General features: G+C 43.6%; 2 protein-coding genes across 2 annotated transcripts in view; one reads left to right on the top strand and one right to left on the bottom strand.

Annotated features, from left to right (window-relative positions):
• Positions 1-25,886, top strand: part of LOC135260066 (catenin alpha-2-like) — a 313,250-nt gene that overhangs the window by 849 nt on the left and 286,515 nt on the right. The window contains exon 2 of the mRNA XM_064345209.1: positions 23,132-23,291. The gene's annotated coding sequence lies outside the window, so the exon portion shown is untranslated. The remainder of the gene's footprint in view (positions 1-23,131; positions 23,292-25,886) is intronic.
• Positions 76-19,360, bottom strand: LOC135260069 (RING finger protein 24-like). Its single transcript, XM_064345217.1, has 6 exons — positions 18,699-19,360; positions 12,288-12,434; positions 8,761-8,803; positions 8,177-8,218; positions 4,570-4,649; positions 76-2,654 (listed from the first exon to the last, which is right to left on the bottom strand). Exons 2-6 carry the CDS (start codon positions 12,431-12,433, stop codon positions 2,477-2,479), a joined length of 489 nt encoding a protein of 162 aa, XP_064201287.1. The 5' UTR covers position 12,434; positions 18,699-19,360; the 3' UTR covers positions 76-2,476.

The following is a 25,886-nucleotide window of genomic DNA, read 5'->3' as shown; positions in this document are numbered from 1 at the left end:
TCCGATGTGCTATACTTCACTACTCTATTATGCTCTAGTATGCTTACATAAAAGGAAAGAAAATAGAGACTTAAACATTTTCCAAAATTTGGCAGTTTATTTACATTTCAAGTTATTTACATGCATTACTTTTCATTCAAAAGGAACAAAGCATGAAAACATCAACAGAAAACAAACCCCTTCAAAATCAAATGGCAATTCAGTGTACAAAAATAGAGCTTAGAAATAAAGCGCAAGTCTCCAAAAATATTCTGCTACAGAAATCTGTTTACAAAAATGTCTGTGACCTAGTCAGTGATAGGTGGATTTCATGGAGGAAGAGGTGAAACTTGGACACAGGGTAACCTGCGATAGGTGGGGTTGACCAAGGGAGAGGCGGAGCTTGGTCATGGGCTAATCAGTGATGGGCGTGGTTTAGGCAGGGAGAGGCGGAGCTTGGTCACTGGCTAATCAGTGATGGGTGGGGTTTAGGCAGGGAGAGGCGGAGCTTGGACAGGCAGGAAGGTGCGGCCAGTGGCCATGCCTTTCACCTCAATTTGTAAGCAGGTGAACATAATGGTGGGGGGTGTTAGTAACAGACACAAAAGAGACACTCGCAGTAAGAGAGGTGCCTGGCATTGATCTCAGAGGCAGTGAACCTGAACACCTTTTAGCCCCAACCCAACGACGTCAGACTGAGTGCAAAGGCATCGCCCTCTGGTGCATAAAATCTAGGGTTTGAGGTGATGATCTACCGCTAACTTTGCCATTTTGATATAACAATAGTGGTTTACAATGTTGATGACACGGATAATTTATGCTTTATCCATAAATTGTTTTTGCTTTTTCAGAGACCAACAGAATTTCAGTTAAAAGCTCACATTTTGTTATTTGCTTAATCGTGTCAGAGAACCTTTTGTAATAATTCCAAGCACATGTCAAACGCTCTCCCCGTTTTGGAGAGTATTTTTCACTGGCTAACAAGAACCCGCCACTGTATGAAACAAAATCCTGTGCTTATTTTCCCTTCTTTTAAAAGTTGCAGCATGTTTAAAATGGAATGACAATACTCAGGTACTTACGCCTTGACCGCGGGGACAAAGTAGAAAACACAATGCGTAGACTACCTGTAGAGAAGGTAACATTTACAAGAGGAACTTTAAACTTATATCCTGTGCTCTACACTCACAGTATAGTACAATAGCAGTAACAGTAATGAAGACTCACCGTTACACCTGACGCAAGACTCAAACTAACTCCAATCATTAAGAGCTTCATTCTGTGGTCATCCATTGCTTCAGTAAGGAGTGCATTTTGGTAGATAGGTTTTAAACACAAAATAGTTAATTCTGTCCTCAATGCTTTTGAAGGCTTAATGCATGTAAGTGCTATTCAGCAGGTAAATTAACTGCTGAAAATAAGTTGCTGAGAGAAGTACGTTTTCCTTTGTCTTGCAAAGTGGTCCAACACAGCACGATATAGCTATTACAGAAATCACTGACCGAAGTGTGTTTTCAAATGATTACACCCTACACCCGCACTCCGTCACTGTGTTCATACTCCTAAAGGCAATATTAGCTCTCACTTTTTCCTCATCTGTACAAAACTCAGGTGTCTGGTATTACATGTGATGCTGACGGACACTAGTTGTTGATAAGATATGTGTGAAAACACAGGTAAATGTACAGCTCTTTTGCATAGTGTCAAAATGTATGGATACCTCAGACCTAGATAGTCCGATATATAAATTAAACCCTAGAGTAGATTTTGACCTTAGTTCAATAAAGTAAGTAAAAATAAATAAATAACAATAATAATCAATAATTTCAACTGTATTAAAAAAAGAACTATTTACATATGTGGCAGTAACAATACCACACAATGTGGTTTTTCTAGTTTTGGAATCAGACCCCAATCTTTCACCACCATTGACTGTCACCCCCTTAATTTATCACCAAAGCATCTGTCATCACCAGCGTGTTTGCCCCTTCTGAATGAAGTGTTATGACCTTTTTTTGAAAAAGTTCTTAAGTGGATTAACAGAAATCCTAGCCGTGTTCAACGCATTAGCACAAAAAAAAAAAAAAAAAACAAGACATAAAATATGACCTTTGCATGACCTTCACACTCCAGTAGGATTTTAGTTCTTATAAAGTGCACACTGATTTAGCTATCTCAGATTTGACTTAAAAAAACTGATGTCCCCCTTCCCCCAAAAAAGTGCTTTGGTTATGAAACAGTCAGGTATGACCATGGCTTGGCCAGTAGCAGAAACAGGAGATTAAGTGAAGAGTTCTTCATTGTCAGTAAGAACAATATTAATAATAAAAAATAAAATAAGTGTGAGTCCGCCCAGGCAGAGAAGGAGGAAAAAAAAGACGAGGAGATTCAAGTGTTCTGGATCTCTGCATAGCAGTAGTGTTCCTGTCCATAAACACATCCAGGTGCTCCTGTACAGGTGAGAGTGTGTGAGGAGAGGCTGTTCCAGCAAGGGACGCTACACCGGGTTGTCCATGCCTGGCAGGGGCTGCGGTACAGGGCCCTGGGGCTCCGTGCCACCCTGGGGCTCTGTGCCACCCTGGGGCTCCGTGCCACCCTGCTGCTGTGCCAGCTGCAGGACGGGCATGTTACACAGCGGGCACACCTTACGCACCTCCAGCCACTTAATGAGGCACCTGGGAAAAAAAAACAAAAAAATTAAAATCAGCAGCAGTGGCCCACGGCCAGCGACGGCATCATTACAGAACATCACAGGCACTTATCCAGAGCGGCTTTACACAGCTCCACCGTGGCCTTTCACACCACCTCGCTTACACCATCGGCTTGCGCGGCATCGACATCTCCGTAAGATCAGCTTACCGCCGGCGCCGCTCGAAAAGAGCAGCGTGGATCCGTTTCACTAGCGCCTCTTTGATCCGGCGTTCCGGAAGCCGTTAACACACAGCCAGCTGCTCCGGTCGTTCCGGTCCTCCCGTTTCCACGGCTACTCAGCGGCACCGCGCCGCGTTACAAATCCCAGCGGCCCCCCTGACCTGGCGCCATGCGCGAGCTCTGATTGGCCGCTCACGTTAGCTTAACGCGCTGGGCGTTTACCGCGGCTAAAAAACCCAAACGAGGGGTAAAACCGGACAAGCGCAGGCACAGATTTATTAGACCGGAAGAAACGAGAGCGAGACTCACGAGCCATGTGAACCACATCAATACCACTCTGCGCATCATCAGATTAGACCGTGTGAGTAGATCGTTCATTACCGTGCAGTATCGGCAGGAAACGTGTGGGAGAGCTGCATCCTGAACCACAGACCTGAACGTGCTTGAGCTTGTGTGTGAGGCGGGCTTTCGTTCAACTAGTTTCTGAAAAATGACAGTAAAATAAAGCAGGTGGGCTGAGAGCCTGCCTCTCCTCTCTCTTACCACGGCCCAGTTATCCCAGGCTTCTGAGGCTCTGGTGGAGCCATGATTCTGATAAACTACATGCAAAATAATGTGCTTATTCCACAAGGGAAACGTCAAGTTAATTGCTTTTTTTGCTTGTGTGTGTACTTTCTACTCTCTTGAGCCAATGGTGTCGGAGGCTGTCACAGTTGGGAGGGGCTGGCTGTGCCATGCTCTGTAGGCTGTGTGTATGGCATGGAGCCAACCCCCCCCACCCCTGAGCTCATAAACACCCCTTTAATGGCTCAGGCAGCTGCAGATACTGTAGCAGCAAGACTGTCAAAGCCTCCACTGTCTGACTGTGTGTGTGTGTGTGTGTACATGTACATGCGAGCTGTGTGTGGGGCCATAGTTAGTTTAGTTTCACAACTACGTGTCCAAGTTTCGTTTCCTTAGTTAATGTTTTTTTCTTAGTTAAAGTCCACACAGAAGCCAGAGGACAGACAGGGACAGAGATCACAGCTCAGCCTGCAGGACTCTGTGTTCATGTCCCCACAGTACCTTACTGAGGTGTAATGAAGGCGTTGTAATCCCAACACCTCGGTCTGAACAGGTTCAGCACAGTCCTGAGTCACCTCTGGCCACTGCACAGTAACAAGCACAAAGTTCCTCATCCCCGTTTATCCATCCATACATCCATTATCTACACCCGCTTATTCCTGGTCAGGGTGGCGAGGGCAGGGGTGCTGGAGCCTATCCCAGCATGCATTGGGCCACAGGCAGGAATACACCCTGGACAGGTTGCCAATCTATCGCAGGGCAATTGCTGATCTTTTTTTTCTGTTAAAAAGTGTTTCAAGAAAGCGCAATGCCGACAGTATATAATTCTGAGGGCAGTATGTGGCAGCGTAGCATAATTACAGAAATGGGCTTGTAACTCAATGGGGTTGCGGGTTCGATTCCAAGGTGGGGCGCCGCCATTGTACCCTGAAGCGATGTACTGTACTTAAACAGTAACGCTTCAGTGACAGCTGTATAAACAGACTGTATGTGAGGAATGTAAGCTATGTACGCCTCTCTGGATAAGACCATCGGCTGAATGCCTACAATGTAAGCCCCGCGTAAACGAGCGCTCACTGTACGCATCACCGCTTCCTTTTCCCTAACGATGCCTAACGATGACCGGCGCTGCGAACTCGCGCTCGACGTACTCACTTCCTGTGGAAGCCATGTTTGCAGGGGCAGATTCCCAACTCGTCCTTCTGCTTGAACTCCTCCAAGCACACCGCACATATCTGGGGAGGCGAGAAGGCACCAGTTATCACAACACCAACAACCACCGAGAATAAAACGAGAGAGAGAGAGCAAGTGCTGATGATTTTGGAGGTTTTGCTTCTGTTTAGAGCCCTTAATGGGTCAGCACCTGAATGCATGTCCACTATATAAAGACATATTGTAAGTCAAGCAGAATGCTGAGATCTGCTGAATGAAAGCACATCTTGTGCATTCCGAAGGTGAATGTGAATTATATACCAAGTGTACAAATGATGCATTCTGTGTCTTTCGCTGTGCATGCACCAAATGTACTGGAAAGTTTGCAACAAGATGAGGAACTTTGTCCATTTCCCACAGCTGAAAATTTACTTTACTGACATACAAAATCGCATTGAGGATTTAAAAGTTAAAACATTTAAACAGAATTGGCTCTTTAAGCCAATTTCGCTGAGGGGATTTCAAAAGGGGATTCTCCTTCTGAATCCAAACCAATCCAAACAAACACACCTGCACAAACAACTGTGCGTGTGCCCCGGTTGACCTTCGGCTGGGAGAGAGAGCGCTGTCCGCCAAGCCCGTAATGCAGTGCCGGGCAGGAGACTGCACAGACCCTGGCTCTGAGCCGAAAAACAGAGGCGTGTGTCTCCGTGTTTCCGACGGAGAGCTGAGCCTTTGTGCTCAGCTGGGCCCTGAACAGGAGGGGGTGGGGGTGGAGGGGGGATGGGACGGGACCGATGGAAAAACCCCAGGAGTCTGGAGACATCTCGGCTCTGGGAGCCCCTGTGACCCCGATTCCTTTGTGAAGAGGGGTTGGGAAACACGGTCTAAAGCGGTATTTACAGAAAGAGCCCAGCGGCGGCCGCACAACCGTGTTTGCTTTTTTTCCCCCAAGCTTCCTACGCTTTGAGTGTGTTTAGAACAAATTAAACAAATAAAATAAAATGAAAAACACAGGAACACAGAAAGATGGAGAGAGAAAGAAGAGGGGATGAGAGAGGAAAGGAAAGCAGACCGCGTGCGAGCGCGAGAGCGTTTTAAAATGGCGTCTCTCGCCGAACCGCGGGGTCCCTGGGTTGTGGCCGCTCGCTGTTCACCACGAAAAACGTGCTGCGGTACTCTGTGAGGGGCTGACCTAATTCTGGAGTTGTGTAACGCACGCTGAAGTCACAGTCCTCCTCCCTGTCTGTCTGTATCCCATGGGCGCATGCAGCCATACACATCTTTAGCCCACTCCTACCCAGCACTTTCCAAAGCAATTATAGTGTTGAAAACATTAATCTTTTCTGCACTCGTAGAAAAATGAACGGTTCTCATCACTGGGACCATATCCAATGAATGCATGAGTCATGACAGAGGGGGGGTGGGGGTGGGGGTGGGGGTGGGGGTGGGAGGGGGGGGGATTTTTGTATTTAAACCACAGGAAGCATCACAAGTAAAAACAAATAAACGAAAGAGAAAGAAAAAGAAATCCAGGGAAAACCCAGCCCCGTTTTCACAAGACTGCATCTGCTGACGACGATGTGGATGTGGTCATGAGCACGCGTTAAACTGGGCCTGTGCAGCAGGACACAAGTCTTATTTCTATACACTACAGAAAATGTTTCCAATATTAAACCATCACGCAGCTACACCTACAGGGAGATATTCTTAACTCCTCTCTGTGCTTGAGCTTCTCTAAGCTCACCGCACATATCTGAAGAACTGAGAGCACTTTCATTTCAGAACTCTCTTTGAAGCTGCTACAGCACCCCGTGGAACATTCTGGAAATCCATTTTAAGCATTGACTCCTGCGAAAGGGATCCACATTATCACTACAAGCTGAGATTAAGTAAAAATCCAATCTTTCCTCACACACCTGAGCAAACGCTCCTCTGTACCGTTGAGCTGAGGACACAGACATGTCCCCATGTTCCCTATGGGGAAGTAGGACAAGCAACTCAAATAGCCCCAAAAAAATAAATAAACAAATGGTGGGCGAGTCTCACCAGTGTGTTGGCGGAGTAGATCAATGTGACTCATTACCTACACAGACCAGAAATGCGTATCGATTCTAACGTCAGAGGTCACTGCAGTCATTCTAGACCACTGCCCAGTTTGGCACGTTCCAGAGCACTGCCCAGGTTGGCACAGCGGGACTGGCACAGAGCCGATGCCCCACACGCTGGCAATGCGGTCATCGTTTCCCCCGATGACGTTTTGCCAAGTGGTGCCAAGCGGTTCGGGGGCAGTGCATTCCACTCCGGAAACAAACTGGAGCTCTCTCTCCACATTCCAGGACAGGAGCGACTCCCTGTTCCATGTGTAGCATACCGTCTTATCTCCCAGATACACAATATGTATTTGTTCATAACAATTCCATTTTGAAGACAAATTACTAAAATTAAAGCTCCTAGTTATGCACTCATCTGAGGAACAGATTGTTACTTACTTTATGTGTCCAATGCAGAAGTCTCAGAAACTTGTATAGACAATATACTACATTAAAGAGAACACCGCAAATATATATTCATAAACAATTAGCTCATTTGGATACAAGTACAGTAGAAAGAGAGGATCCTGACAAAATTAGTTTTAAAGTACAGTAGGTATCTGTCTGTACCTGTCTAGGTTTCTGGATGATAAACAGAAAAAAGATAGAGGGTTTCTGAGCTTCCCTGAAATAATTGAAAGGTGTAGTGCAGAAAAACACCATTTCTATCTGACATAATAAGTACGTTTTGCTCAGATCGATCCTGAAAAAACAAACCCCCCATTTAGTAAGGTATTTCCGCAAAGCATAAGGTGTATTTCCGCACTTTAACTGTCATCAGACTATACCTATCTTTTACGAAGACGACAGATTCAAGATGTTTATGTTTGATGTGTTGAATCACATTTTTGGCATAGTCTGTTAGAAAACAGCCCGGGACACAATGATTTTAAAACAGTGTGATCTTTTTAACACTGAGAGGTGAAATGAGAGCACTATTGGCACTATTGAAAGATGGCTCAGTCACATTAACACAATCAATACCATCAGCTCGAGCAGACTGCAAACCAAACTGATGCTTTCACTCCATTGCCAAAAGCCACAGATACTTTCCAGCTTCAAAGAACTAGCACAGACCAGAGAGAGACTATTGCAGAAACGAGTGATTGTTGACTTAATTTCCTTTTGTGCGTTCCCATTCTGAAAAATGTTATCTGCCCAACATCACACGTTCCTGTTCTTGCAAACTGATTTTGGACCGTGAGTCATCCAATAACGTCCGTCTCTCACAGCTAATGAAACCAAGATGTGCCAAAACACCACTGCAGGTGGAACATGCCTGGCATGATAAAAAAGCAGTATAATTACTCTTCAGTGAAAGTGCTCCCCTGAGAATAAACTGAATCCATTGCTGTCAGTATGATCCCTACAGGGAGCAGTAAGACCAGCACCAGAAAGCTGCAAACATGACTTAGCGCTGAAGCAAATATTTCTGAAGCAAATTCTAATGTTTTTAATTGCCTTTATTATTGGGACAGCACTCCAGGACATATTACAAAATATCAGTGGCCACTTACCTCATGTAAATTTAGCTCTTTCACTTTCTCCTTCTGTATAACCTGGAGAAACAGGAAATTACATTTAGAATTCATATCGTAGCTTTTGCAAGTCACGCCTGTTATGTTTTAAATGCAAGACAGACAGTCCAGTCTCAGTAAATAATAACCCCTATAATGCCGGAGTCGTGATGTCCAAATCTGGCACCACTTTCAAATAGAAAAGAAGAGGGTCAGGCAAATGCGAAACACGAAATGTGCTGTTATCAAGGTGAGACTGCCCCCCTCCCCCATTCTCCTCCTCTATGATCTATAAAGACTCAGAAGGAGAATGTTGAGCTGGCTACCACTTCCTGGCTGGCAATTTCCTACAGAGGCACGGGCAGCGATAATTTTATTACCATAGGGCGAACCGGTGGTAATGAAATCAGGACTATGAGATTGCTCTGAGCTGCCGTTCCACTGCCACGGACCAGCTGGCCGGATGGCAATAAAAGGGAACAGAAGCATCTCTGTGAAGGCCCACGCATTACTGCATTTGAGGAAAAAGATCACACGGAAATCAGCCGTTTAGTGAAGGTGTATGAGAGAAGGATTCTCCTCACCTGCTTGTAGGCGTACAGGTCTCTGTGTGCCTGGTGCCGTAACCTGCAGAACAAGGTAGATCAGAAACATTACATCATTACAACAAATGGACACCTCATTCTTTAGAGACATGAGTTACACCTGTTCACTGAAAAGAGAAAACATAGATTTAAACTTATTTATAATGTGTTAGACCTGACTGCTTACTCAGAAAAACTTAGAAAGTCTTAGAAATGGAGTGTAAATCAATATGGCCGCCTTACACTGCCAAGCATAGCAACGCCAGCGCTTGCTCTCTCTCTCTCTCTCTCTTTGTGTGTTCGCCAGCTCAGGGAATACTTCACAAGAGCTTGCTGGCTCCCAGGGCAAACAGACCAAGTAGGAGTGATGGCTAGCTGCTAAGTTCAGCCTCCTGTCAGCTCGAACCATTTACCCTCACTCAAGCCACACAAGAAGGCCGTTCACAAATCAACTCCAGCACACGCCTCCCCCAGCTGCTCGTACATCAGCCAAACACCCTCAGACAGAGGCACTGCCCCTCTCTGTTGTCACCGTATTTTCTGTACTTCGTTAATAAAACGTGGTTCCGTTTTAACCCTTTGAAGAGTAGGTTTTTGGAATTTTTGTAATCAAAATCCAGAGTCTGGAAGCGTTCTAGAACTCCATCGCTTTCAATCACACCAGCAGTGATTGTTACATCAGCCTTAGAATGTTCAGGTAAGAACATTCCAATCACACAGTTGTGACCCCACACCTTAAAGGGTTAAGAGCTTGTGTGTCTCCACTGGGTTGTGGCTGTGACCAACCAGCCGTTAACACTGTTGCACAAAGAATACAGAACATGGCAGTGAAGGGGGAAAAAAATTGTGTGCTGGGTCCTTTCAACAAAAACAATGGTTAGTGAGACTTCAAAGCCACACAGAAGTCAGTGTGAGATGCTTTTTTGTTTTCTTAGAAAATGTATGTATTTTCCAGCATGGTTTTCTATGGAGCGAAATATAAGTGTGATACAATGTCTGGGTTCAATCTGTCGTGAGCAGCAAATTTATTGGCCTAAGTTGTGGGAAATTGTGTGCGAGATACTTTGCAGATTTCTCTGGCAGTAATACAGCCTGTTTAGCCCTTGATAAAATGCATTCCACCTCATAATATGAGACGAAAATGTGTTATAAAAAGCAAGCACTGCCAAATTTCTGATTTTCCACAGTTCATTTTTCTTCCTGCAGAACCCATCAGTAACTGCACAACAGACTGTTCAAAAACCAGCACAGCATGGGAAAATATATTTTAAAAAACCAAACTGAATAGAAGAGAAACTGCATCTTTAAAAGCTACCCTGTGCAGCAATGACTCGGTAATCTGACCACCATTTTTTTCCAGAATCAAATAATGACTGAGAGTCATGCATTTCTTTTTACGCAGGTTGAACAAATGGCAGAAAGTAAACAAGGCTGACGGGTAATAATATTGGGGAGAAAAACTAAAACGTACCATGTCCCAGGCTGGTTAGCTTGCATTAGGGTGAAAGATGTCGCTTGTCACTGTGTATGGTAGGGAAATGCTACATAATTGCATGTTATTTCAACTCCTGGGCAGGGTTGGGGTTGGGACCAAGGCAAAAAAACAAGTAAAGTGGCGTACCCAAGGTGATACTTAATACTCTATCTGTGGTTCTGGAACCGCAGTTTTCACATGGCTGGCCATGGAATTAAAATATGGCAGTCTGCCTTTAAGAGACAGGCCTACGACTGGAGCAAGCCACAGACAGACAGACAGACAGACTTGGGGCCTTGCCAGCACTTTCGGAAGTGCAGTAAGGCTACTCCATGCATTCCAAGTCTCAGTACGGTCTGCATCACGCTATATTGCCAATGTGATATATTACATTACATTACAGGCATTTAGCAGAACTCTTATCCAGAGCAACATTGCATCCATTTATATAGCTGAATATATACTGAAGCAATGCAGTATATATATATACAACGGCAGTGTTCTACCTGGGAATTTAACATGTGACCTTTAGGTTCCAAGACCAGCTCCTTACCCATTATACTACACTACCGCCCACCAATTTATTATAGCAGTGCTGTTTAATACTGACTAGCATTATTAATCTGTTCACAGTGAAGTGGCACAACTGTCCAAACAATATTTCGCTACACATGTAACTGCCCTTAAAAACAAGTGTTGCTGAAATTCAGAAGCCAATAAAGCACTCATGTTTTTTCTGTATTTAATGAGGTATGATAGTCATTGCTAGCACACAGAAACGCTACCAGGGATGTGAGATGCTTCGATGTCAGAAGGCTGGTATTAAAGGAACAGTGGGGGAAATAAGCGGTTTTTCATGTCCACACAAAATGTAATCTTGAAATAATCCCAGCAGGGGAGGTCTTTCATTGGTGAATATTTAAGATTAGCAAATCAGCATTTTATTATCTTCTCCAAGCTGTAAAACCTTTTATCTGCTATGATAAAAAAAATGCCTTGATAATGTGTAAACAAGCAAAAAGAAATAACATGCATACATCAAAGTAAACAAAAGAGAAAAAAAAATGACATATACAGCATATGTGAATAAAAAGTCAAATTTTACCAGATACTGTAGAATTTAGTATATTAATACCTTGTATGAATCTTAATCAAGCCACTTTACCACACACGCACACACATCCACTAACCAAAAAACAGACTTGCTTTGGATGATTAAAGGTTTCTAACAAGCACTGTATACAACTGAGAAGAGTGTGTAATTACAGTAGGGTTTTTAAAAAAACCTCATAATCTGAATTGGCTGTAGCAAATATGGCTTTTCAGAGAAGTTAAAGATAAGGAAACCTTGCTCCATATTTCTGAACAAAGGAGACACTTTTGCAGAACATTTAGCCTTGAGCATTTCATGGACACCATGAGTCAAAAAAGTGTAGCATGTAGTACAAGTATCCTCAGTGTAGTACACTGTGTCCTCAACTTCACCCAGTTGTAGCTGATTGTCACAAGCTCTATTTGAAACACAGGTCAGGAGAGATAATGGATCCTGAGCACCTGATAGCCAGTTGAGGATTGTACAGCACAGACTGCACTAGGGAGCTGACGTCTGGCAACTAGTTGCTTATTCTTGGGACTACAGTGTCCCAGAAAAATTATGCTGAGAAAGGTCATGACAAAGGTGTTCCCAACTGTAACTTACGTGACAACAAAACACAACCATACAAGATTTATCGTGGGGTTTCCTTTAAAGGATTTAATTAAAATAAAAAAGATAAACCGGTACAAACAGCAATTTTGCTGAGCAAATTTTTCGTGGCGATACTAACAGAAAAGCAGGCTTGTTGAAACTGTTCCAAGGCAAAAAAAAAATATTTCTGGATTAAAGTTAGGAAATAACAGTTAAAGTGAAATAAGGAAAAAAGAAAATAATAGCCAAGCAAAAAAAAAAAAATGTACAGGCTTTCAAAATAGCAGACAGACAAAACGTTAGGAAAGCATCAGGCAATTTAAATGAAACCTTCCAGGGCTTGGACAGGTCAGTATGTTGCATTACCTGATCAGGTAGCAGCAGAAGAGGAGACTGAGGATGAACACAAATATCGCCGTTCCAAAAACAACAATGTAGATATTGAGCGGAAGGTTCTGGAACCCTATATTCGGCATTCTGAAAATGTGGTTTGGTTCCGCGGTCACATACATGCTAGAAGGAGAAAGGGAAAAGTGCACAACATTAGCATAAGGCCGTTTCTGACATAGCAGTCGGTCATGCAAGTTAATCTCCTGTGTTTTTCAATGAGAATGACACATAGCTCAGCCTAGTTTAATAAGTAGATATTTCACTCTACTGGTATAGTGGTATAATGAATAACATGCGGTCTAAACAGAGCTATATGAATGCAATGCACTCAACCATACACTAGTCTTTAGACAGTTAAGCGTAACAGGCACACTGGAGTGACATTTTTATCTAATTAGCTCGTATCGTTAAAAAATGTCACTTATAAACATGCTCAAAATAGAAGGGGAAATATACAGCTTCCGGACAACAGATTAGCCCATCTCTGTAGCGCATGCCCCATTGGGCAGAATGGCACTACGGTAAGGAACGCGCTAACTGTCTTTCTGCCCGCGGCAGTCACTGCTGATCAAAGGTTAACTCTGTCAGTGCTACCCCGGCTAGAGACCAGGCTCACAGCCGAGCTGAGTCTGAAATCGAGCAGAAGCAAATGAGGTGCAGTAGTACATGACCTGCCATAAAAATGGAAGCATCTGCTCAGTGCATCCTGTCATATTTTATCGTCCCGATCGTCATACAAATACGGCACTTTCCAAAACAAAAGTAAATGCGATATAAAAATGAACGCTCGACCCAGCCAATGTAATATGTCAATAGCAATATAATGAAATGCAATGGATATGACCTTTTTAAAATGACAAAACAAAAAAAGGATGTAAAACACCACTACTGCTGTCAACAGTTCCTGCTGTATGGAGAGAGAGATAGAGTGAGAGAGTGAGAGGAACATTGGCCACCAGAGATGCACTGAACTTCAGCTGAACACAATATCTGCAAGGTTTCTTGTTCGCTGCTGTCAGACAAAAAGTGCACATTTCAACAAGTCAGGCGCTAAACACAGACAGCTGCCTCAGTCCAGTACACAGAACGGAAAGCTGGAACTAATCTTCTGTTGATATCACCCAGTTTATCTTGGGGTAAGGGGTGGGGGGATGGGGGAGCTGGGGGCTTTATTCAAAACAGAATGGAACCTTCTCTCTATGTGTGGCAGATGCTGTCTCCCCGGCAAAATGCGGGTGTGCTTCTCTTCCATTTTCCTCTGCGCAGTCAAGCTGTCAGGCGCCAGTAAATCCAACACACTCCTGTAATTCTGACATCTAAATTTATTGACAAAAAATCAGAAATGAAAACCTGCTTTCCACACACAAACACACACACGGGAGAGGAATGCTGTGGGGCTCAGCTGAGCCCTGTTATGAAGGCCTCCTCCCCAGCTCCCCCTCTCCTCTGGTCTTTACCAGAGTGTGGTCTTTACCACTGGGGACCAGGAGACATGGCAGCCTGCCAACTCACAGTGCCGAGAAAGGGGAGAAGACCCAACATGCCTGTCAGGCTGCAAATCATACTCCGCAAACTTCTGCGCTACACAGCTTTTACGATCGATTCAGAGAATGCTAAGTGAGCCGCTACCGTTGTCTCCGGTCACAAACGCCATTCGGGCTCAACTCCAGCACCGTGCAAACAGCACACCAGAACGCCATGCGCTCCATTCTACTAGCCGAGTCGGATGGCGCAGTATGAAGGATTTAGCTACCTGTCGTACAGTAGCGTAGCTGCCGGTGAAGTATGGAATGAATGAGAAGGTCTGTCAGTAAGAGTTAGCCGGGACACCGCGTAGTGGGCTAAGAGCTGCTCCTGTCTCTGTCTTATCTGTATCTCCGCGCCCTGTATCTCCCACACGTGAACCCCCCCTTGGTGAACCCCCCCCTCGGCCAGCCACCCCCTGGCTGCTCCTCTTCAGCAAATCGTGACGCCTGCTTGTCGGTTCATTGGCTCGGGTCCGTCCTGTTCGTTTAAACCACCAGCCACCCCGCCCATCGTGGGGTCAGTCTGCCAAGCTCTTCCTCCTTTCTCCCAACAAAAACAAGTAAATAAACAAATAAAATAATAAAATCCGGCCTGTTATCTGCGGCTATCTGGGATTCCCAAAGCTGAATCAACAGGCCCCACCCACAGCTCCAAAAGCTGAATCCACAGGCCCCGCCCACAGCTCCAAAAGCTGAATCCACAGGCCCCGCCCACAGCTCCAAAGCTGAATCAACAGGCCCCGCCCACAGCTCCAAAGCTGAATCCACAGGCCCCTCCCACTGCTCCAAAGCTGAATCCACAGGCCCCGCCCACAGCTCCAAAAGCTGAATCCACAGGCCCCTCCCACAGCTCCAAAGCTGAATCCACAGGCCCCGCCCACAGCTCCAAAAGCTGAATCCACAGGCCCCTCCCACAGCTCCAAAGCTGAATCCACAGGCCCAGCCCACAGCTCCAAAGCTGAATCCACAGGCCCCTCCCACAGCACCAAAGCTGAATCCACAGGCCCCTCCCACAGCTCCAAAGCTGAATCCACAGGCCCTGCCCACAGCTCCAAAGCTGAATCCACAGGCCCCGCCCACAGCTCCAAAGCTGAACCCACAGGCCCCGCCCACAGCTCCAAAGCTGAATCCACATGCCGCCGTTCACAGCTCTGCACACGGCCTACATTCTTCAGCAGTGGTGATAAAATATTTACATGGTGCGGAAGGAGAGATGGGAGGAGGACATTATGTTCTGTACATGAAGGGACAGTAAATGAGGGGGGGAGGTGGAGGGGGGGGCTGCTCTCGTGAGACAGGGTGGGAACATGGTGAACATTTAGGGGCAGTTACACTTTACAGTATAACTACATCACATTCAGCATCTGTCCACGCCAGAGTGGTCTGACCAGCTATATTATATATATATATATATATATATATATATATATATATATATATATATATATATATATTCCAGCTTTATTTAACGGAATAGTGTACAGACATGAGGAATTGGGAGTGAGAGAGAGGGACATGAGGCACGAGCCATACTGGGATTTCTTATAAACATACTTCATTAAAAAAACAAAACACAGTAGAAACACGCAGACACGCACAACGAGACATTTCAATAAGAAGTAGTGACTAATCGCAATAGTGCCTTACATTTAACTGCCAAAAGAAGCTCCCAAAAATGCTATCAGCGTAGCTGAAACAATCAGTTACCATCAGCCACAGTACTGGGCCCTGAGTACAGCAATGCTAACAAAAAAACATTCAGTCCACGGAGAACAATGATTCAGAGACTTCAGCTGGGGTTTCTGATGAAATATCTCAATTGGAACAAACTTTGGCATACATTGCAGTTCCACAGCACATTAACTCTGTACAGACCTGTCTCTTTTTTCTGGGTCAAATACAGAAAAACAATCATATCAGTCACATTGGGCACAGTTAGGTTAATGCCTGCATTGTCAGCATGGCCAATGACTGCCTCCAAGGATATTCATCTAAAATCCACGTAGGGACAGAAAGCCGTTTAACAAACAACACAACACACTCAATCTGAGGAACAATCTGTTCGCACTTTTACATTAATTAGGCTACATCACAGTCTCCTGAAACCATTAATGCTTTTAAAGGTAAGGAGAAGGCAGACTTTCAAAATTTTTATGCTTTTAGGCACCTTTTTAATCGACTTCCTTTGGGTCCCGCTGAACATAAACATTCAGCCAGCCAAATTAACTTTCTGGCACATCCCCTCTATTTTAATGCCCTCTTCACCAAAAGTGGACAGAAAGAAATGTAGTTACGTAAATGAACTGTATAAACAAATTCTTCATTCACAGTATGATTCATGATGATGTGGAAGAGCAAGTGGACTCTGTGGCATGGCCCTTGCTCAGAGTCCAGAGGAACCTGGCTGTGTGTGTGTGTCTGTGCATGCGTGTGTGTGAGTGTCTTCTTCCCATACCAGAACAACTTGGCTGAAGCACCTTTCCCCTGAATGAATTACCAATCTTGCATTTTTAAATTCCCTGTTTCTGAACCAATCAGGCTCTGTGTTGGACACCACGTGCTGGGTTTCCCCGGTGGGGGAAGAAAATCACTCGAGCAATGGAATGGAAAAAAAACTCCCTGGTGCGAATAAATCTCAAGAGGAACCTGTCTTAGAGCAGAAACCCATCCTCTTGTGGTCTGACGTCAGTAGTTAAAGTTATGCTTAATGATAATGGGTAGGTAATGGTCAATCTACTGAGCAAATAATCATGGTGTTTGAGCAGATTGTAGCCCAGGGAATGCTGCTCTGAATAGAGTACGAAGCCGTGAAACTGGGACGGTAACTCACTAACTGCTCGATTAAGCGGAAGTGCCATTTCGCTACTAAAATACTAAAAGATTAGTAAAGTAATTGCAGCCTTTGAAGAGTTTTGCTTAAGCCTGGTAAAAACTCAGACACGGAGACATAGATGGGATTGGGTACACACAAGCTTTGTTTCAGCTTGCTGCCCAGACATCACTGAACACGATTTAAGAAGCAACAGAAAAACAGTGACAGCAAAATGCTCAGTGTAGAATCAACTCTGATAAGAGTACGTTACACTGACTGAGCACCTTTTACCAGCGTGCACTCACGTGAACTCGGTCAGAGTTGAATTAACAGCACCGATTTGACTGTGTTCATTCACTGCCACGCGGGTAACAGGATTAATTGTCTCAGCTATTCTTGACTGACCCGAGCCGCTGCTCTGGCAGCTAATTAATCCATTTAGGGGAGCTAATCTGGAGCCGACGGGAAGCTCGAGAGGAGCCGGCCAGCCACCTGCGAGTGCCGAGCGAAGTGCATTCCCCCCACGGCCGCGGCATCTGCGCTAATAATCTGCGTTGATAGCCCGGATTCTCAGTCCCCAGAACCCAATCACACCCTCCCGCACACGTTCGACACCGAGCTCTCCATCTGTCTCTCTCTCTATCGCAGGAAAGAGTCTGTTATTCCCAGTGGTTGTCCTCCGTCTGGAGATTTGCACCTTTCGTAAAAGGCATTACTCGGTGACACAAGTTGGCACAATGAAGTTGGCAAACTAATACACACAGCTGTCACCTGCTGGGTTCCTTTTGAGGAGAGATATTCTCTCAACACCTTTACTCCCAGACAAGCCAGTAGCTTGTGCCATTTCTTCTTGTAAGGATGTACAAAGCACTGCCTAAATACTCCAAGCAGCTAATACTGATGGCGCACGCGGGAGAAAGAACCACGTCTACCTAATTCTCTGCATAAAAACATAATTGGATGTAGGCACTGTTCAATGTCAACAGTCGCATTTTCTATTCAAAATGAGAACTGCAATCCCTTTCTTCCACAGTTGGACTATTATCTGTAAATTTCAGGCAAGACAAAACCACAGTAATTACACTGCCAATGTCAAATCACTCCTAATGGGGGGTAGTTATATGTCCAGTTGCAAAGAGTCAGTTCCTGCACTGCAAGGGAACAAGATTATTACAATCAATCTTTACAGAAAGACACTATAATCTGGATATCTTAATTTAAGCCTATATCATATACTCTCGCAGATCTCGCCAGCCACAGTACAATCTGTACAGTACAAAACGTTCCCCGAAAAAGGCACTGAGTTGAAATAAACAATTCCCCCTGTTGGAATTTTACAACCGCGGCGGAACACGTGCAAAAAGACAAACAGACCCCTAATCACCGCAAGACATAAACTAAAGCTAACCTAATAAGATAATTAAAACAAATATTTACATATAGCATAAGCATGACCAAGTAATTCGATACATCTATACCAAAAATTGCAGGAAAAAATCACATTTTCTAATCGGAGAGAAATAGGCTAATTTATTCGACCAAATAAACTTGCTAGCATGACAGTTTAGCAAGTTAGCTATCCAGCACATATTGGCACGCGTAATTTACGCAGAGTTCCTTGACAAGCCATCGGACGTCATCTGCCGGAGTTCGACTGATTGCCCTCCATAAATCTGCACCTGTCAATCAGGCAGCGATGCTGCGAAGTTCCGCGGTACTCCATCTGAATCGTACTGATGATGATGTTGCATCACAATGTAACTGGGCCCTCAAGCAATAGCTAGCTGCTGTATTTTACACCGTGCATCTGCTTTAGGTAAGAAGCAATGCAACTCGGAGTACGCATGCAATCTCTTGGTATTTACGTTTTGCGCCACAAAGCAGTTTTATATAGGCTAGTTATCGGACACGTGCATCACATAAATACAATCAGAAATTCAGATTCCCAGCTAGCTAGGCATATGGAAACATATTTTGGATTGGTAACATTAGCCATCTACCATGTTCAATTAACTACCACGTTCGGCCATTCAAGAAAAACAAACTTACCAGAAAATATGTTGATCGCAACGTTTCCACTGTCACTGGCAATGCAGTGGATGCAAGCTAAGTTTGTAAAAACTGTATTTTTCCAGCGCACTTACGTGTAATGTTGCCACAGATGGTAGCAGAGCCAGCTAGGTATAGAGCTAGCAAGCTTTTATCCAACCAACGTTAAACCTAGCGATATCTGTGAAATTACGTTAACATATGATTATATAATTGAGTCTCGATAACCAGACTGTTTATCTAGCTAGGAATTAGCTAGCCATAATGCTAAAAACAATAACACAAACTCCACGAGCCGTCTTGTCAATTTATGCCTAACCGATTCTCAGTATGTGATGCCTGAAAGATTCGTAACACACGACCTGCTCTTGCCGTCTCATTGCAGAGATTCAAGGCAGTGACCATTTCAGAGGGGGTGGGTCAGGGTGTAGGGGTGCGATTCCATCGGACAGGAGGTGGGCGGGACCTTCCAGGGGAGGTTCGGGTGAGGGAATGATGTTTGTTTGTACGCTCTCCGCTTCAATGAATATAAACGCCCTCCTCTCAATTTGATTTGTTACGGAGGCGTTTTTCAGGGCGGATCCTGCTCCCGTGTAAACATACTCTCAGTGTGCTGCTGTCCAGGCTGTTGGGTGCAAGGTTTTTTTCCTCGAACGTATATTATGCATTTCAATGCTAAGTTTAAACTATTCGTCCTCACAGTTCGTTACGTAAACAGACGTTCGTTGTAAACAGACGCTCTTATCTAGCGGTCTTTAAAACGAAGGATAAACATAAGTGCATTGATCAATATCAGAGGGATCAGTATATCAATATAACAAGTGCATTGATCAATATCAGATGTCAGAGGGAGATGCTGTGATTGGTCCAAGTGGGCAGGTCATGTGACCTGCTGAATGAGCAACCAGGGGTGGAGGAGTGACAGAGACGGCAGCACTGACAATGGCCCATTGAGCACGATCCACTGTTACCGTGGGCAGTGGGCCAGATAGCAAACAACGTCGGGCCAGATCTGTGCCAAGTCTGGCCCGTCAGTGGCCCAGATCCGGCCTGGAGTCGCTTTCTTTCTGGGAGGGGCACACTCAGATTCAGCTGATGTGATTGGTCTGGCTGTGGACTGGCACAAATCTCACACGTAGGGAAGTAAGCCAATAATCACTCATCTCAGTTTACAGTTTATTGTGAATGCTGAGATGTGATCATTGCACATATTAACTGCAATGCATTCAATGGATATTTAACCTCCTGTCAGCAACTAGCAAGTCTATGTACTAGTAAGAGAATTTGACATTTTTGATATGTGTATGGTTACGTACATATATTACACTTTCAGAGCAACAATCTAGGTAATGTCTTTAAACCAAAGTGGATGATGGTAAATATAAACAAAACGTTGCATTATTGTAATTTGAGGGCCTTTGCTTAATGAAGTTTAATGATGTCACATGCTGTTAATGCCAGTTTGAATTGCGAGGATTCCTCTGAGAATACAATAACTGGCATGTCTTTAGCTGCCAGCTTATCAATAGGCTTGATTCACAGAAAAAAACTTGTGGATTAGCTCAGTCCACCTCAGTAACTTGTGAACAATATTGAATTTCGGAAGCTATCCTTGTCAGATGCGTGTGTTCAATTCAGGGTCTGAAACATAAATTAAACATTTTGAAATTTCAAACGGCATGTATGCATTAGATTCCATGTAGAGCTTGGTTTAGGTGTCTCCCAAGTAACAACCTTGGAATTCTCCGTTACTGCAGTGCGGTAGACTGCCAGAAGGTGGCAGTAGAACTTTGTCTCTGAGCCCTGGTGCGTAGCATTGGCTCGTTATTATAACTCGGTGATTGGACTGTTTTTTCTTTCTTTCAGGATCGCATAAGATCAGCAAGTCCCTGCTGGTTTCTGTTGACCAGGGGTGATTTATGAGTGAATCATACATATCTGCTTCCCACACATCAGCTCTCTCTTTTTTAATCTATTTATTTTTTTGTACTGAAATATAATTGAAATTTTCTATAACCATGAGGAATAAAGCTCTCTCAGCAAATAGTTCACAAAAAATGTATTATATAAAAAATCAAGAGAGCTTATGTAACTGTAGCACATAATCTGGCCATTAGTCATTGGTAAAGTTTGGAAATTACACTATTAATTTTAGAATTTGCTGCGTTTGCTGGATTGGCAGTATTAATGTCTTTAACCATACAGTTTGCTACACTGTAAAGCGCCCAGTGCTAAATAAACTATTACACAGTCCCAGTTGAACTCATATTTACTCTTTCAGAGCTGAATTAACACTGTGCACTTTATTGTGTAGCAATTCAAAAGACAACATGCAATGCTACACAATGGAGTGGAGACTGGACATCATTTTTACATTTTCTTCTCCTTTGAAGCTTCAATTGTAGCCATTAAAAAGCTGTGCAATGCTACTGGCAAAAACAGTTTTGTGTTGCATTGTCATCCTAAAATTTTTAGCACCACTGCAATATATTCACTTGCCTGCCCTTTTAACCCTGCTGCCCAAAGTAGCTTGCTAATTGTTGAGCCTGTCCATGCATGTTGGTTTCAGCAAATAGCTCAAAGTGATGGTGGCTGTATCTTTTGGCATGATAACCTCTGTTCCCCCTGTCCTGACCCCCGTATATTTCTTTCTGAATGACGGCCCCTTGGGGCTCTGTGCTGACCACACGGAATGTCCAGGGTTTTTAGGTGCAGTAAGGGGGGGGTGGGGGTTTGGTGATGCAGAGGATGGTGATGATAACCCGGATTTAATATCTGGCCCTGGGGATCAAACCTACAAATTGCAGGTTTGCATTGCCCTGGTGAGGTGGAACAACTGAAACCCCAATAGAGCTGTGGCAATTTACCTGGAAAACAGTGTTTATAATGGCCTTTCCTCTTTATTTTGTATGGTAATCCAGCTACAGTGGTGTGTTTACATGAACAGACAAGGGCAGTCACAAAATATAGGACTTAAAAAAAAAAGCAGGAAATGAATGACCTCCCTTTTACAGGTAATATTGCACAATCCACCTTGTACGCTCCAGACAGCATGCAGGCTGGATTCCTCCCTGTGATGTCATGTGGCTGTGCTGTGGCTCCTCCCCCAGAGCCAATGGCAGTTATAATAATAGATCTCAATGTGTGGTGCCCCCTTCAGATTCTGTTCCTTCAGTGTTGTATTATGGAAACTATAAACATGCTGAAGAACTGTCATGCTTGGCACAGAGTTCTGGGATTTCTGCCTTTTCGGTACCCTCCTTCGAAAAATACGCTTTGCCCGATTCTCTCAGGCAATTTAATAGTACAAATGCACCTAAAATGCATTAATTTCCTCATATTTCAACATAAAGCTGTATAAAGTCTGAAGTGTAGAGGCTGTTCTCTTCCAGCACTTTCAGAGATTTGTGCTCGCGTGAAAATATTTCCCAGGAAAACTTCCTGCACATTATTAAAAGCATAAAGAAAACATAAAACGCATAAGCTATGGTGAAAAAATTTGAATTATACTAATATAGAACTAATCGCTGAAAATTCCTTGGCTCTCAATTTTCTAAATCACCAGAAATTCAAAACAGTGATGAACTCCTTCAACTGCAGAAAAAATAAATGTAGCAACACCTCAGCGTGCCTACTGAGCTAGTGCGGTTAAAGCATTCTGTTCCGAAATGTAATTTTGGGGTAAAATGTTTAGTAATGTGGATCAGTCAGAAAACAAGTGAACCTTTCACGGCTCGCTTATAAAATTCTGGGTTTCTTGAGTTTTGCCAAACAGGTTTTCTGGCTTCAAATCTATCCATGACTTGCATTAAATATATTTTTTCTTTGTTTTGTACACAGATCTCTTAATGTCACCTCTGCTTTCTTTTCTCAAAACAAACTGAACAGTTTGGGGAAAAAAAGGTTAAAATATAATGGAAATGAATCCAAAGGAAACAAGCATTTTCTGAATGTGCCCTATAATGATGTTTCAGGGTCCGTGACCAGTATTAAAATAGCCTGCATTTTATCTAATCTGGATTTTTCTTTATTTTTTCACAAAGCAATCACATTGGTGTACATACTGTAGAAGGAGTGAAATGGATGAACTGCATCCAGTTCCAGGATTTCCTACCATATGTTACACTTGCACAAATAGATTAAAGCACATTTTTGAGATGTTGATTTTAGGCTAAGTGTAGGGAAATCAGACCAAACCCAAACAGTCTCAGGGTCAATTTGTGAGTTTTGAGGTGTCTGCGTCATGTGACTTGCACGCGCACCCCTGATTGGTGCTCCAGAAGTCATCGATCTTTAAAAAAAAAAAAAAAAAAAAAAAAAGTTTTTCAGGGAGAGAGAATTCTTATCAGAGTTACATACCTCTCTCAGCAGGTTGTGGGGGTTTGGATCCTCAAGCTAAGTCTCTATGGGTACTTTTTTTTTTTTTTTTACAGAAAAGGATAGTTGGGAAATCTTGACACGTCTGCCTTCAGACCTCACCATAATGGCCATCATGACAGATGCCATACGCCCCGTTCTTTCGCACAGTTACACAACCATGACAGATCCCTCCCATCCCATCCCATCTCATCACAGCCCATACCACCAGTGAAGGTAAGTGTGGTGCAGCCATTTTTCTTCTTTGTGACAGAGGCTAACTTCAGTCCAACAGTGAGGCTTGCCAGGAAACTTATTTTAGCTGGCGCTGTGGACTTGGTAACAGTTGAAGTTGACGCATTGACTGAAATGCAGTCCTGTGCAATGTACTTTCCACTTTCACATCATGGTGGGATACGTCTCAATTTTTAAAATCCATTTGAGATATTATGATTTGGTTAGGATTAAACAATCCAAGACAGACAATGGAAAACTATGAAGTAATGCATTATTTACTCTTTATAATGGCACATTATTTGGGTATGGTACTTCAGAGGATGATAATGGGTTGAACAGAAAAAAGTGCTATGGAATGGTTTTTTAACATATACATTAAGAAATAGAGAGGACAGACCCCATTTTAGATGATCTTTAGAGGTGAGTACAGCTTAACTTCACTGTCTTTCTGATACACAGACTGGCACACACACATTTCATATATACATCCAAACTCTAAAGCACACATACTAAAGCACATTCTATTTTAAACACCTCTGAAACTGTTTATGCATGACTAATCAAACACATAAACCTTGTCCATCGTCAGACAGGAACAGGAAGTAGACATTAAGCAGATATTAGGTTTTGTCATGTGTTGTCTTCATCAAACTCAGGTCTCTTGAGGACTCTGTAGAGTCTGTAGACCTATTTTCAAGCTTAAACAGTCCAGGTGTGACCCCCTGTGACCCCCTTACACACCGACCCCAGGGCAATGTCCCAGAATTCCTAAACATATTAAAGCATACAAGTCTCTTGCCAAATTAGAAGCAGAAAAGTGTTAACACAATACATTTTTGATAGCCAGATTTGATGGACTCTTCAAGCTCTGTCGCTAACCAAAAATAACACAAAAGGTCTGTAAAAGTGTGCAGTACAAACATTGGGGACATTTGAAAAATGAAACATCTAAAAAAAGGCAAGGATTTTATACGTTCTCTGGCACTGTCAGTATACACTTATAGTAGGAATTGTACAAAACAGGATGTGAGTCCTCTGTTTCATATCCTCTCCTTAATGTTTTAAATCTGATCTCTGAAATGTACAAGAATGTTATACATTGAATACAGCTCGTACAGTAGCCTATGGTACAAAGGGAATTGACCTAGCGATATTTTGATCATGTTGTGGGCAGTGATAAGCAGCATGACCTATTAGATGGTCAAAGCTGTTTAAAAAAACACTTTTGTGGTTTGATATTTTTGGAACGCATAAAGAAAGCCGGACAGCGGGACAGTAACGTTGAAACTGAATCTGTGGAGAACGGGGACAGCGGTCAGAGACGCACCGCTGTTGACGCCCGCGGCTCAGTGGCACGACTGCTGTGTTTATGACTGGAGCCGAGTGTCAGTAATCACGTGTCAATGTTTCCGTGCGTGCGATCCACGGTGAAGCCGTCCACTCGAAAAAGCGGACATTAAGCAAAGATAGAGACGGGAGCTCATGGCTTCTCTCATCGCGAGGCTCGGGTGTCTGTCCGCCCGCGAGTCTGTGTATGACTGACAGCGGCAGGGGAAAACTGGCTTCAAACCCTCGCGCATAGCAACGCAGTCCCATCGGTGCTAATTCATCCGCTATTCTATTCCGGACAAGAGGTTTATGGAGCGATCAAATTACCGTTCTTCCGTTGTTTATTTGTTGATACTTTGTTTCCTGACGATTAGGCTGCCAGGTGCCGCCTTCATGCCAGAGCCGTATTGGTGGCCTCACACATTGATGCGTAAATCATGCTTTCATTGCTGCAGTTTTTAAAAAAGCCAAACATCACTTTAATACCATTGGTTATCACTAAGCCTCCAGGAGAATATATTTTCTCTTTACAGATAAGCTAAAAATAAATAAATAAATAAATAAAATGCACACAGAAGATAAAACTCCGCGTTTCCGTGGCAATGCTTCATACCGGCATTGCACGGGTCGCACTGTGCGCGCCTGAGGAGATTGGCAGACGCCACAGATGGTGAAATCCCTCATGACAAACCAGGACACTTTCTCATTTGTTTAATAATAAACAATTACGTTCTTCTCGACAAGGCAATAAGCTTATAAAATACTTCCGTTCTGATTTATCAGGTTGTTCCACCTCATTTGTGGCTGAGGAGGAATCACACCAATGCCAGGCCCTTTGCCAATGGCCTGCATTTACCAATGGTGTGTAGTTACTGTATGTGGGCAGCGGCAAAGTGTAATGGATAGGGATACTGGACTTAGAACTTCCTTGACTGGTGAAATGGTTTGCTTTTTCTATTATTTTCAATTCATATTGTATTGAATCAATAAATTGCTATGATGGCCTTGTTTTGCTGATGACCAAAACTCTTTGCACATGCAAACTGCCTATAGTTTACTATAATATTAATTTATCTAGCTCTATGCAAACATCTTCCATTTGCTTGCTTCTATTTCCTTGGACATTATAGTAAATATGCAGCCAAATAAGATTATGTTAAGTCTTCTGCACTTCAAGCAAACTATAGGAAATCAAATGTCCAGCTCTTATTTATTTTAACAAATGCTACAGGTCAAATCCTGATTGGCTGTCCTCAAGACAGACCT

The sequence above is a fragment of the Anguilla rostrata genome, chromosome 7 (assembly GCF_018555375.3).
Source record: "Anguilla rostrata isolate EN2019 chromosome 7, ASM1855537v3, whole genome shotgun sequence".
Lineage (NCBI taxonomy): Eukaryota > Metazoa > Chordata > Actinopteri > Anguilliformes > Anguillidae > Anguilla > Anguilla rostrata.
The sequence above is the reverse complement of the archived record's forward strand: the minus strand, read 5'-3'. Positions and strand labels throughout refer to the sequence as shown.